This window comes from Oryx dammah, unplaced genomic scaffold (genome assembly GCF_014754425.2).
Source record: "Oryx dammah isolate SB20612 unplaced genomic scaffold, SCBI_Odam_1.1 HiC_scaffold_7, whole genome shotgun sequence".
NCBI lineage: Eukaryota > Metazoa > Chordata > Mammalia > Artiodactyla > Bovidae > Oryx > Oryx dammah.
Window position 1 is genome coordinate 40640333 of NW_024070191.1, and position 14604 is coordinate 40654936.

Sequence of the window (14604 nt, forward strand, 5' to 3'; positions counted from 1 at the left end):
CTCAGAAGCGGCCACCCTGCGCCACTTTATGCAGACTTCTAATCGTCTCCTGTCTAGGGTTCTAAAATGACACTGCACGTGTGTCCAGACTGGATCACAAACAGTAAACAACTGGAGCACTGAGTTAAGCTAAACTTCATCTGGTGGAGATCTTGCTAAACAGAACAAAGTGTATGATTTAACTTTGTTGAAATTATGTTTAGCATGAATTGAGTAGGTGGTGTAAATACGTTCAAACTGGTTCTTCCTTCTTTAGGAAGCTGCTAAACGCTAGTAAAGCTTCCACTGTGAACAAGTCAAAGTTACCCAACTACTTGCAAAGTAAGAAGCCAGTCAATCATTTCAACCATGAAAGCAGTTAACTATTGGTTTTAAATGTGAGATAAGTGGTCCGACAACAACAAAATAATAATTTAAAAGGTCTAGTAAACAGTTATCTTGAATACTTTTTAAGATGATGAAGTTCAGTGAATTTAAACTCAGTTGGCTGTTAAGTGACTGCAAGGCAAGAACTATGGCATATAAGATACAGAACTTCCATGCTGGCAGCACTGGCCGATTTATAATTAACATTTCTCATCACCTTTTTTTTGGTTAAAGAACTATCACTCAGATGGTTAAATCATTCCCTGCCTTCTCTCCTAGTTACTGAGTGTCGAACCTGTAGTTTTTTTTTTTTTTTTTCAAACAGAGATAAATACTTTTACAATTATTTAAAGCTGAGATGGCAAAGAATCCACCTGTAATGTGGGAGACCTGGGTTCAATCCCTGGATCGGGAAGATCCCCTGGAGACTGGAAAGGCTACCCACTGCAGTATTATTCTTGCCTGGAGAATCCCACGGACAGAGGAGCCTGGTGGGATACAGCTCATGGGTCACAGAGAATCAAACTGAGCGACTAAGCATAGCACATAGTATTTATAGGGAATATATGGGGGTGGGGGGCTTTCCCTGGTGGTCCAGTGGTTAAGACTCCATGCTCCCCCATGCAGGGGGCAAGGTTCAAGTTCGGGAACTAAGATCCCTCATGCCACAGTGTGGCAAAGAGACCCACAAATAGCCGTCCTGCAGTTTGCTCCTCTGCTGAACTCAGCTTGGCACTCTCAGTGCGCAGCAGGACTGTTCTTTCTGAACATGCAGTGAATGGATGCGAACCTCACATCTGGCCCCGACAGCTGTAGGTACTTCTCCATGAGAGCCACTTCTCAAGTGGCAACACGAGGTTGATGCAAATGTAATTTGGACTTGTCACCCCAACAAAACAATGAGCTCTTTGAGGGCAGTGACTATCTTAAATCATTATATATATATATATATATGGCTTTATATTCTCCCTAAAGAGGGGACGGGCGTCCAAGGTGGCCCAGGGGCTAAGACTCTGCTCCCAATACGGGGGATCTGGGTTTGATCCCTGGTCGGGGAACTAGCTCCCACATGGAACAACTAAAGATCCAGAGCAAATGAATATCAAAAAAGTAGATGCTGTCAGTAAGGGGACAAACTGACACGGTGCCTTGACAAGGACAGCATCACCTCAGGGTATTCCTGCCAAAGGTACATGACCTGAATCAAGTCACAAGGCAACGTGAGACAGACTCACATCAAGAGAAAAGCTACAAAACAACCCACATCTAGGCTCTTCAGAAATGGCGATGTCAGCAAAGACCACACACAGATAAAGAACCAAGGAGCTATCAATGATTATCACGCTAAGTGGAGTAAGTCAGAGACCAACATGTCAAGTCTCAACATGACACAGACGAGCTTACTCACAAAACAGAAACAGACCCTCAGACTCAGAAAACAAACCATGGTTACCAGAGGGGAAAGGAGGGGAGGGAGAAATGAAAAGTTTAGGGTTAACAGACACTCCTACATATAAAATAGGTAACCAACAAGGACCTACTCTCTAGCACAGGGAACTGTATTCAATACCTTGTATTAGGTTGGTGCCAATGTAACTGTGGTTTTGGACCGTGAATTTTAAATCATTGTAACTATTCTCAAATACATCTTTATTAATCAAAATAGGAACCAGTACAATCAACACAATTTTGCCAACAAAAAATAACTTTGTTTATTCCCCAGAGCCTAAAAATCTGTGCTTCGGGATTCCGTGAACTCTGGGAAAGCATTTTCTGCCTCCTGCTGGTTGTGAAAGAGTTTTCCCTGCAAAAAGTTGTCGAGATGCTTGAAGTGGTAGTCGGATGGCAAGAGTTCAGGTGAATATGGCGGAAGAGGCAAGAGTGTATTTGTTCTACGCGCGGTGAGTGCTGGATGGAGAGAACTGGGCCCTCTCTGAGGACCAATGCCAGCTGCAGGCATTGCGGCTTTCAGCGCATCTCACCGATTTGCTGCGCGTACTTCTCAGATGGAATGGTTTCACCAGGATTCAGAAAGCTGTAGTGATCAGGCCGGCAGAGACCACCAAACAGTGAGCAGGACCTTTTTTGGTGCAAGTGTGGCTTTGGAAGTGCTTTGCAGCTTCTCAGTCCGACCACTGAGCTGGTCATTGCCAGCTCTTGCGTAAAATCCACTTTTTGCTGCACGTCACTGTTGTGCTGGATTGAGAAGTGGTTAGTTTTTGTTTGCAGTCAGTTCATAAGGCACCCACTTAGAGCCTTTTCACCTTTCCAGTCTGTTTCAAGGGCCGAATCACCACAGAAAGGCTGACGAGTTCTTCGGCAATTTCCTGTGCAGCTGTGAGAGCGTCAGCCTTGACAATCCCCCCAGTTGGCTGTGGCCAGCCCCCGCCGGCCGCCCACCGTGCCCCTCGTCTTCAAGGCCCTTGTCTCCTTTGCGAGACTTCTTGATCTGCCCCTGTGCTGTGTGTTAGCAGTTCCTGGGCCAAGCGTGTCGTCAAGGTTGCAAGTTATCTCTGCTGCTTACAACACATTTTGAAATTGAGTAAGAAAATTGATTTTATTTTTTGTCTGACATCATTTTGTGAACTTCCTGATGTTCAAGCTGGTTTTAGAAAAGGCAGAGGAACCAGAGATCAAATTGCCAACATCCGCTGGATCATGGAAAAAGCAAGAGAGTTCCAGAAAAACATGTATTTCTGCTTTACTGACTATGCCGAAGCCTTTGACTGTGTGGATCACAATAAACTGTGGAAAATTCTGAAAGAGATGGGAATACCAGACCACCTGACCTGCCTCTTGAGAAATCTGTATGCAGGTCAGGAAGCAACAGTTAGAACAGGACATGGAACAACAGACTGGTTCCAAATAGGAAAAGGAGTACGTCAAGGCTGTATATTGTCACCCTGCTTATTTAACTTATATGCAAAGTACATCATGAGAAACACTGGACTGGAAGAAGCATAAGCTGGAATCAAGATTGCTGGGAGAAATATCAATAACCTCAGATATGCAGATGACACCACCCTTATGGCAGAAAGTGAAGAGGAACTAAAAAGCCCCTTGATGAAAGTGAAAGTGGAGAGTGAAAAAGTTGGCCTAAAGCTCAACATTCAGAAAACGAAGATCATGGCATCTGGTCCCATCACTTCATGGGAAATAGATGGGGAAACAGTGGAAACAGGGTCAGACTTTATTTTTCTGGGCTCCAAAATCACTGCAGATGGTGACTGCAGCCATGAAATTAAAAGACGCTTACTCCTTGGAAGAAAAGTTATGACCAACCTAGATAGCATATTAGAAAGCAGAGACATTACTTTGCCGAGTAAGGTCCGTCTAGTCATGGCTATGGTTTTTCCTGTGGTCATGTATGGATGTGAGAGTTGGACTGTGAAGAAGGCTGAGCGCCAAAGAACTGATGCTTTTGAACTGTGGTGTTGGAGAAGACTCTTGAGAGTCCCTTGGACTGCAAGGAGATTCAACCAGTCCATTCTGAAGGAGATCAGCCCTGGGATTTCTTTGGAGGGAATGATGCTGAAGCTGAAACTCCAGTACTTTGGCCACCTCACGCAAAGAGTTGACTCATTGGAAAAGACTCTGATGCTGGGAGGGATTGGGGGCAGGAGGAGAAGGGGACAACAGAGGAGGAGATGGCTGGATGGCATCACTGACTCGATGGGCATGAGTCTGAGTGAACTCTAGGAGTTGGTGATGGACAGGGAGGCCTGGTGTGCTGCGATTCATGGAGTTGCAAAGAGTGGGACACGACTGAGCGACTGAACTGAACTGAACTGAACATCATTTTGTTAGCAAGTAATAAGTCATTAGCAGGAAAAAAAAAGTAAATTGAGACATGCACATTAAAATGATGTATATAATAACATAACCACATTTAAGAATGTATCCAGTATCAAATGGCAAAGAACACTGCAAAACCACAGTTATTTTTGCACCAATCGAATTCTACCACCACATCTACAAATTAGAGAATTCTTTTAAAAAGATGTAGCAGAACTCTTATCTTTGCAAGAAAATGACTTAGATTTTCTAACCTTTTCTAAGGCACCTCAGTATTTATCCTGCAAGGCTGTTGGATAAATTAAGAGTAACATACCAAGCCCAGTTGGTGCTGGGTAAATGAAACCAAGGTGTTCAGTCTGCATTACCTCTAATTGTTTTAATAGTAAAGATCTAGCAAGAAGAAAAACTACCAAAAAAGGCAAAAGAAAGTCATGAATGCAGCGGTGTTGGTGGTTGTTTTAATATTGTTTATTAGCACAGTAACAAATGCAGACTTAAGTAGTCCACAACATAGAACCAATCCACTGAGCAACCCTACTCCACGCCGGACAGCTAACAGCTTAAGGTATTTTACTACAGGTTTTCAGAAGTCCTGATTCAAACCTCTCTCTCTCCACAATAAAGTAGATTGGCATATAAAATAAAATACATAACTACTCATTTTCTATATTGGTGTCTTATAGCCACGTGTCCATTTCATATATGAGATGACAGTCTCTAAAAGCTGTTAAATATCAATGTTCCCTTTCAAGGAGGGAAAACAAATTCCAATTTTTCAAAACAAAAAAGTGTGTAGTCTTGGAAGGACTTTACATAAACGTCCATGTGTAACCTGTACGAAATTAAGCTGTTTTAAATTTACAGTCTACAAGCAACTGAACCCAAATGCCTATTCTTCTCTGTACTGCATCTCAGCTAATACTGCAGAACTAACGACAGGTTTTAGAAGTTGCTGTTACCAACTCTGTCTACTGTAGCAAGATACCTTAAGTTACAACAAAATCTTAGGAAATAAGACTGAATAATATCTGTTATAGAAATACCCTACTCTTTACCAACTCCCACCCTCCCCCACCCCTTCAAAATCATAAGCAGCTCTCTCTGTGACAGACAAATAATGTAAAGAACTGTGAAAACCCAGTTTATGTAGCGTATCTCTTGGTCCACTGTCTGGCCATTCTGTCATGCTCTGCTCTGTTGGTCATATACTGAGTGGCAATACTTCCCACCAAGGGGTCGGCTGGAAGAGAAGAATGCACATTACTTTGAGGGAAGGAAAAGGGCGTTCCAATCTTAGCCAGTAGGTCAGTGGCAGCCTGGGAGAGTGTGGGCAGGTGGCTGTCATCAGACCCCTCCACCATTCTGGATGCCTTTCCTTCCAGACTTGCCCCTCCCCCCACTGCAGGTCTGCCCCTCCGTGGCAGGGTCCAGGAGGGTCCAGGAGGCGCGCAGCCCTGACCACCATCGACACCCAGCTCCGTGCACAGGACCACCCTGTACTCAGTGGCGCCCAGTCTTGACACTGAACACAGTGAGGCCCTCGAGGCTCCTGCAGCATCAAACCATTGGCCTCTCCACTGTACCCAGAAAGGGCCAGAGCTGCCAGGTGGAACCCTGCACTTTCAGTTAAGCAATGCTTCTCTGAAACCTAAACAGAATCTTTAGTAATTAAATTTGTACTTGGCTTATCTAGAAAAAAATTTAGTAACAGGAAATGAAGGTTCAGAAAGCACCACAGTCTGACCATCACTAAGTATACAGCAGGGAACCACTGTTCAGTTAGGGGCAGCTGCAGAGTGGACCTGCAGGCAGTGGGCAGGTCAGAGGCAAATACAAGCATGTCGTTTTAGGAGAACTGTGTGGGAAGTATGCAAAAGCGGAATAGAAACAAATGAAGGAGGGAATGACTGAAAAGATGTAAAAACCTAAGGCAATCTGATGTGAATTCTGCAGATTAAAACACCTGATTCCTAGAGCACATCAGCTAACGGTGAAGCGGCTGTGTTTTTCAACTAGGAGACAACTGTTGACTAGAAATTTCTTTGAAAAACGATTAAGTTTTTCTCCTTTGAAAGCTTGTACATAAATAAAATCTGAACTTTAGAAAATCTTAGCTTAAATGGAAAAAACCACTATTTCCCAGGTGAGGAGGAATAAACCAAGGTAAACAGCCATAAGCTTACCAGGATTACAGTCTGTGAGAAGTGAGCAGATAGAAAGAAGGACTTTAGAAATAGTTAGTGCTGGGCTCCAATTATCTTTCAAAATGTCCAAGCAAATAACTCCTTGACTGTTAATATTACAGTGATAGATTCTTGTCCGAAATGTAACCTAAAAAATAAGGTAGTGTTAAATGAAATTTAAACAGCAAACAATGAAACTTTTTACTAAAAAACCTTTTCAATTAAATGGCTCTAATTAAACCTTTTAAAGAAATAGACATTGGTTTAAAAAAAAAAAAAGTGAGTAACAGTTTAACTTAACAAGGCCAGTAAGTGTTAAGAGACTATTTAATAAAATTGAGATTATAAAGTATTCACGGATACAATCTCAGGTATTTTCAATCTCATTTAAAAAGTAATCACCAACAAAAAGCAAGGTAACTTCAATTTTTCCTTTTTTTTCCTCTTAAACTGAACTATAGTTGAACTATAGTTGATTTACAATTTGTGTTAATCTCTGCTTTTCAGCAGTGACTCAATTTTACACACACACACACACAGAAACAGTCTTTTTTAAAAAATATTCTTTTCCATTATGTTTTACCCCAGGAAGCTGGATATAGTTCCCTGTATGTTTCTTGAACTCACCTTTAGCAGTTTTAATGTAAATATTTTCCTAACGTTTTGGAGTTTGGAGAGCTAGTCGTTTGCTGACCTCTTGTGTTAGCTGGTAGAACTACATGGCCTCAAAGCAAACTTCAGCACCTGATTCAAAGGTCATAGTGGGTACATGAAGACAACCTGCTTAGCAAACACTGATCACGGACCCAAAAGGCTGAAAAATGGATCCGCAGATGCGGTTTGTTTCTGCTCATTTCTGACCTTTACATCAGATCCTGCAGCTGTCTTGACGGCCTACATCACAGAATCGACTTTAACAGTTTCCGGGGGTGGAGCCAGAAACGCACAAGGACCACAGCATCAGACAAAGCAGCGTCAGCCGCTCGAGCCTGGGCTGTTTTCTCTCGTCTCTAGTTTTCACTGTGAAATACGCCGCATCATCCACAGTGAGCACAATCTGAAACCGTGCCACCTTCTGAGTGACAGGGCTGTCGGTCAGCCCTTGCGGCTGCAACCGCATCTTTACCCGGCAGCGCTCCCCGCCCGCAGGCGGCTCTGCTTCGGACTCTGAAGAGGCCCTGAGCCTCCCAGCGGACAGTGGCTGGCAGCCCCCACCCTGGAGGCGAGCCCGCCGGGGTCCGAAGGGCCCGCGGGAGCCGAGGCTTGGTCGGTAGGAGCGTCTCCGGCTGCCGCGCTCTGAATACGGAGCACTTCGGGGATCTGCCTGTCACCCGCGCCCGCGGCCAGGCCAACCGCCCCTGTCCCAGCCCGTGTGTGGAGACTGCGACACTGGTCAGTGGGAAACAGGAGATTAAATGGGGAGATGTGCAGGGTTTTAAGCCCCATGGAAACAGCTTCCTTAGAAATGGTCTTTGCCAGAAGAGGCGGTCAACCCAAAGACGTGTTTTATGTGTGTTCAAATGTACCTAAGAGATCTGTCAGGATCTGCTTTTTGTGGTTAAACCCCCACTTTAAAAGCCGGATTCATCTTTCGCAGGAATATCTGAACTCCAGCGTCAGTCGGGGGAGCACCTTACCTTTGGAGGCTTGAAGGGGTACTCCGGTGTGAAGGTGATATCGAGGAAGAACACGCCGCCCTCGTACACGGAGCCCGGGGGCCCGAGGATGGTGGACCTCCACTCGTAGATGTTGTCGCCTTTGGGGCCAGCGCTGCGGACAACACACCGCGGTGAGAGGGCGCCGGCGACCGGCTCCGGCGGCGCAGCCCGGGAGGGCACGCCGCTGCGCCCGCTCCCGGTAACGTGGGCGCTCCCAGCCTCCCCGGTAATGTGGGCGCTACCGGTGCCGGCCTCCCCGGTAACGTGGGGCGCTCTCCGCCTCCCCGGTAACGTGGGGCGCTCCCAGCCTCCCCGGTAACGCGGGCGCGCTCCGCAGAGCACAGGCCTCCGTCCTCCAGACCCGCAGGTGCGGGCCTCCAACAGGCCTCCGCCCAGGAACACCGGGAGGGGCGCCGAAGCCCCGACACCGGCCCGGTTAGGAAGGAGCCAGAAACCCTCTCCTCCCTGCACCGCAGGAAACGCGAACCACACTTAAAAGAGAGAAACACCTCTCAGCACACAGAGCTCTTCAGAGCCGCGTCACCTCTGGTGAAAGCGTCATTTCTGACCCTCTGACGGGGGCTCTTCCCCGTTTCTCCATAATCTTAAACAGAAAGGAGTCCCACAGATCGCAGCTCTCTGAACAGCGTCAACCATGCATGGGTGGGCGGGGGACACAACGACCCAGTTACAACTCATTCGGTTTCGTCTCAGCATGAATCCAATTCCACAAGCGGCTCTCTACGCACCAGATCACTGCTGGTTACACTGCTGGTTACATGCAGTCACGCCGGGATACCTTCTGCACGGCCCTGTCCGATCAGCACCTCTGTATAAAGGCATGTTAATAAACAAAAACCTAACCAAGACCTCCGAAAGCTTAACACCCCTGTCCAAACAGGAAGTGTAACATTCTAGTATTTAGAAAAGAGAAAAGAGGAGTTTGGGAGTCAGTCTTGGTTCCTGACATAGAAAGACCTTCCCACAGCAAGGGGATGACATGGGAGGCGCTGTCGAGGGGTTAACTCGCGTGTTTTCATTTCAGATTCCCAAACCTAACTATTAACTGCTGCTTTGAGGACAGTAAAGTGTGTTAGCCAAACAAGAAAAACATCTTCACTTGGAGACTTGCAGATCCAGTCAACACCCAAAAGACTCTCTACAGAGCAGGCATCTCTCTTTTAAACAAACGTTCTGTGTGAACTGGACTCGTTGGCTCACACAAGAGCTGAGAGCCCGCCCACCAGGCAGACGCTGAATGCAGGGGGTTCCCATAGTGAACAAGCCAAGAACTGCTGGTCTCCATCTTGCCCTCTGCTAACTGGTTAGAGGCAGGGCTCAATTCCTTTTAAGAGAAAGAGATAAAGAGGAAGAAAAGGAAAAGTGAAAGCCGTCTTGTGGCCCCATACTTTACCCAAACCCACTGGAGACTTTTTCCTTCAGTCTGGAGTTTGGAGAAGGAACAACAGCAACAGACTCAAGGGGAACAAGCCAAGTTAGGCGAAAAGAAAAGAGAGAAGCTGGGGAAGAAAGCACAGTGTGACCGGAAAGGAAGGAGAAAACACGGGCAAAGAACAGGGGCCCTGGGAAGCGCCAGGGCCCACCTGGTCAAGAGGCACAGAGAGCCCAGACCCTGGAGTGAGCACTGACGAGCTGTGTGACCTGGAGCAAGTTACCAGCTTATCACGGCAATATTCTGAGAACTAAACACCATCGGGAAGGAGGTGCTGGTGACCACCTCTGCAGAGCAACAAGTCCACAGGGATTGCTCTTTAAATGGCAGCAGTCACCTCTGTTACTAATGACCTGAGTATAACCACTGGCTCACACAGGATGGCCCCTTCATACCTCCTTGGGATGGATAGTCCCAAGAACTATTAAAAACCTGTTTTACGATGGGCATGCATGGGAAGAGACATTGTTTAACACCATCTCTAAGATTAAGTCACACATATATGCAGACATCACCATCTTTGAGTTTTAAAAAAGACAACTTCCAACTCTGCAAGACGTCTGACCACAGCTATCACAAGCTGGGATGCAAGGAGCGCCCTCGGCCAGCGATCTCTCCGGAGAGGCGGTAAGCCCTCCACGCGGAGGGGTACGACTCTGCCTGCGGCTTCATCTCCTGAGATGAGCACTGGTCCTCAGGCGTCTTAAGTGCCGCCCTGCCTGTAGGTTTGCAGAAAGTCTACAGATGGGGCTGGTGCAGCTGGAAGGACACCAACACAGAGGCGGCAGCTAAGAAGACGCACCGTCCTCTCCTATCTCCTTCGTAATACCTACGGCTCGAAGGCCACAGGCAGGCATTCGCGCTAAACCCCTTCTTCGGTCCAAAACACGACCGAACCAACTGCTGTTCACTCAGTCGCACCCTACTCGCTGAGACTCCATGGACTGCAGCCCGCCAAGCTCCTCCGTGCAAGGGGTTTCCCAGGCAAGAGCCCTGGAGTGGGGATTTCCTTCTCCAGGTGTGTGCAGAGCCATACTGTTTTCCTCACAGTCAGCTTAGCGGTGCTAAGAGACTGAGAAAAAAAGAACGGTCAAGTCAGTCGGTCCCACCCTGGTGGGGAAATGCTGACAAAGGCCCAATCCTGGGGGCCCTTAATACAGAAAAAAGAAGCACAGTGGTCTAACAACATGCCACTACAAGCAGATTTTATGACTGGAAAGAAAACTGGTGGCTTCTCAATTTCATCGCCAAAATCATCTGTGAAACTTTAAAAATGACAGATTCCTGACCTTCATGCCAGGGCTACTACTGAGCTTAGCCCATCCAGAAGGGGAACCAAGACTCCACATATTTAAAAAGCTCTTCTCGTGACCTCAGAGCAGGTGCCATTTGCATCTGGGCCCCCTGTACTTACTGGGAGGAGGACAACCGTCCAGAACCTGTGTCAGCAGTTCACAGCTTGTCACCTGTGATGCAGCTAGAAATTCAAATCGAGACTGCTGCCTGTTTGTGAGCAGCTTTCAGTTCAGGTGTAAACTTTTCTGAAAGTTCAGGAAAATGTATGGAGAGAGAGAGTTTGAGGGCTTCCCTGGTGGTCTAGCGGCTAAGACTCCAGTCTCTCAATGCAGGGGAGCTGGGTTCGATCCCTGGTCAGGGAACTAGATCCCACATGCTGCAACTCAGACTGGTGCAGCCTAATCGATCAATAAACATGAGAGAGAGAGAGTTACAAGCATGTAACATAAACTGGACGTACACGGAAAGAGAACTGTTTAATTACCACTGTCTCTATACTAAGAAAATGAAGAATGAAAGTAGGTTATAAGAAAAACAGTCCTAGTGAGGTGGGATCAAAAGTAGCTGAGATCATGAAGCATAAACAAGAGCTGTGGAAAAGACTCAGCAACATAGACCCGTAACCTGTGGGTCCTCAACCAGCAGGCTTGGAAACTACCGTGAAGCAGCTGAGAATCTACTGCAAAGACCAAGGAATGCTGCCTGTTACTGCGTGAAGTCACCCAGCTTTCTGTCGTACGCATCTTCCTGATCACAGAACAAAGATTATGGTAAGGGACATGCAATACTTTTGCCTTTTTCCCTCTAATTCTCACTGGAAAAAGTTAGGATCCTACTGGCCTAGAAGGTGGAGATAGACCCATGGCAAAATCTGAGGGCAGAAGCTTCCAGCTCTCAGAAAATGAGACTGTTCTGGGGAAGTGTGTCCCAACACCCCACCCCCTTCCTCCATAAAATGACCGACTGGTTTGCCTGCTCAGTCAGCACACACCTTCACCAGCCTCCCGTCCCCTCCCTGTAACAGAAGATACTTTCAGTTGTACAATAAGAAATGTAACTCCAGTTTTAAACACCAATTCAAGTACACGAATCAGTCTAAGGCCTTAGAAGGGATGGAAAGTTCTGAATTGGGAAATGGGAGGTTGAATTTAAGGAATTAAGGGAAGATGGGACCACCACCACCACCACACGCCCCTGCTCGGTGACTGCAATCTCCGAAAGTGGCTGAGAATCTGCCTTCCAGATTCTGTTCAATTCAGGTTTACTGTAACACAAACACTTTTCAAAATAAAAGCGCACGGTAATTCCCTGGCGGTCCAATGGTCAGGACCCCTCAACGTCACTGCCAAGGGCCCAGTTTCGATCTCTGATTGCGGCACTAAGACCCTGCAGCCATGCAGCATGGCCAGGGGACACAGGAGTGTAATAAACTCTTACCAAGGCCAAAGGAAAGAATTGTGACCTAAATTCTGTTTTTTTCTCTCTGGCCAAAATACATACAGCTTTAGGGCTTGCCTGGTGGGTCGGTGGTAAAGAATCCACCCGTCAGTGCAGGAGACACGGGTTCAATCCCTGATTCAGGAAGACCCCACAAGCTGCGGAGCAACCAAGCCCGAGGCCACGACGACGGAGCCCGCGCCCCAGGCCCCACGCCCCACGCCCCAGGCCCCAGGCCCCAGGCCCCAGGCCCCAGGCCCCACGCCCCACGCCCCACGCCCCACGCCCCGGCGCGCCGTGCAGCACCAAGGAGCTGGCACGGAAACAGAAGCAGAGAGAAAACACGCACAGCTTCAGCAAGCGCTGCAAGAGAAGCGAGAGGAGCCTCTCCTTGTGATGCAGTCTCCGCATTTCGGTAGTGGTTTCTGAGGTCGCACAGATCCATCGGGGCGGGGGCGGTCAGGACCCCCGCCTTCCCGGGGCCTGTGGGGCAGGGCAGCCACAGGCCCCACGTCTCACTAGCGCGGACCTGGGAGCCACACAGCAAAAGCTATCAGTCGGCGTAAGTTCTGTGTAACACTTAGGGTCCTAGTGTGAACAGGACAGAACCTAACTAATACAAGTCATTTACAGTGTAATCCTAGGAAATTAATAAAACCAGTCTTTCAAACCTGTCATCAGAGCAGCCTTACTATAGAATCTGACGTGCTCTCTGGATTGACTTTTCCAAGAAAACCACAGATGTGAGTGTTTAAACTTCATTTCAAATGAAACAAAATTTTATTTTCACTTAAAGATGTTTTTCTCGTCCTCACCCATGCCCACACTCAGTATCAATTTGTTAGACTATTCTCCCACGTCAACGGTTAAGAAACCAACGTTGCCCTTCAGTTTTCAAAAGCTATATTAGTTTCTTACAAACAACACCCTGAAAGCAAGGCAAATATTACAATCAATTTTTAGAATTTTTATTGGGAGAGATGATCCCTGCTTACAAACACAGAAATCCCTAATTGAGATGCTATTTTAGACATAATCCTAAAAGACTTAGTTATCTGGTCTCACACCCTAACAACAGCGAGGGAGCCAAGGCTGGGGGACAGAAAGCCAACAAGCATGCCCCAGCTGGGCAGCCGGGCGTAGGGGCCTCAGGTCAGCCGGCGCGCGGCTCCTTCTTCCCAAAGCCCCCACGGACCCGTGGTGTCGCCCCACAGGACAGTGACCCGTGTTTCAGGAGGACGAGTGCCTGGAGGCAACCACACGCCGGGGAAACGCAAGACTGGACGGGCTGGTCCCCGCCTCCCCTCTGCCCCGCAGAAGGCGCCTGACAGCAACGAGCTCGCTTACAGGGCGCTGCTGCCGTCACACAGGCCGCGGAGCCCACACCCGACGGGAGCCTTAGAGCCGCGCTCTGCCTGGGCGACGCCGTCTGAGCAGGGTTCTGCGTGTCGCAGCCGAGATGGGGTTGTGCGCGTCAGTGGGAGAGAGAAGGGCGTCCGCCTGCAGCCCCAAGCGCTGTCAGACGCCACCGCCGTTCCCCACCGCTGGTCGGCTGCTCAATGCCTGGAACAGAGAGAGCGGGCGCAATGGTCCAGGCGGTTATCAATCACAGGTGGGTTTGCAGGAGTTCCTTGGCGGTCTAGTGGTTAGGATTTGGGGCTTTCACTGCCATGGCCTGGGTTCCATTCCTGGTTGGAAAACTGAGATCCCAAAAAAGGAGATTTGCACACACCCCAGTGTTCTATAGACCCCGACTACTCAAAACGTGGTCCCTGAACAAAAGCAACGTCCGCATCCCCTGGGTGTCTGTTAGAAAAGCAGACTCTTGAGGCCCCAGACCTACGGCATCAGAATCTGCAGTCCCCAAATGACGCCTGAGCACGTCAGAGTCTGAGAAGGCGGCTGTGGAGGACACAAACGGCAACGAATTTCAACTCCACTTTCCAATCTTCTGTAACCGATTCAAACAACCTGCCGTGTTATCAGGTCTCTCCTTCTCCATCTGTACTTCTTTGCAGTAAAAAAACAAGGATCAACCCTGGTGATGCTTAGCTCTGTTCAGTCTGTAAGATCAATAACCAAACACAGAACTGAGAAAGGGCTTACAGGAAGAGATCTGCTATCAAATCCCTACAAACATACGACTCAAAGTCCATTCTTAATTTACTCTCCTCTTGCTAAGAAATTCAAGATGAATATGAGAGAACAGCAGGAATCTTTTCTCAAATGACCAGAGGGACTCATCCCCCACGATCACTGCCCAAAAGACGTCGGTCCAGGGAATGAGAGCGACCTTCTTGGTGACAGCTACTGAACACACCCAGAGGAATTTTATAAAGACAGACCCCGAAACCATGCTGTTCTGGTGCCCCTCCAGAAAACAGTGACCATCCAGACGCGGGCTCACGTGGCG

The 14604-nt window shown here is 47.9% G+C and overlaps 1 protein-coding gene across 1 annotated transcript in view; it reads right to left on the reverse strand.

Annotated features, from left to right (window-relative positions):
• Positions 1-4607: 4607 nt before the first annotated feature.
• UBE2E1 (ubiquitin conjugating enzyme E2 E1) overlaps positions 4608-14604 on the reverse strand; it is a gene marked incomplete at its 5' end in the record, with an annotated part of 61551 nt that continues 51554 nt past the window's right edge. Inside the window, 3 exons of the mRNA XM_040243020.1 lie at positions 4608-5404; positions 6348-6495; positions 7985-8117. Of these exons, the coding sequence (XP_040098954.1) occupies positions 5307-5404; positions 6348-6495; positions 7985-8117 (379 nt within the window). The remainder of the gene's footprint in view (positions 5405-6347; positions 6496-7984; positions 8118-14604) is intronic.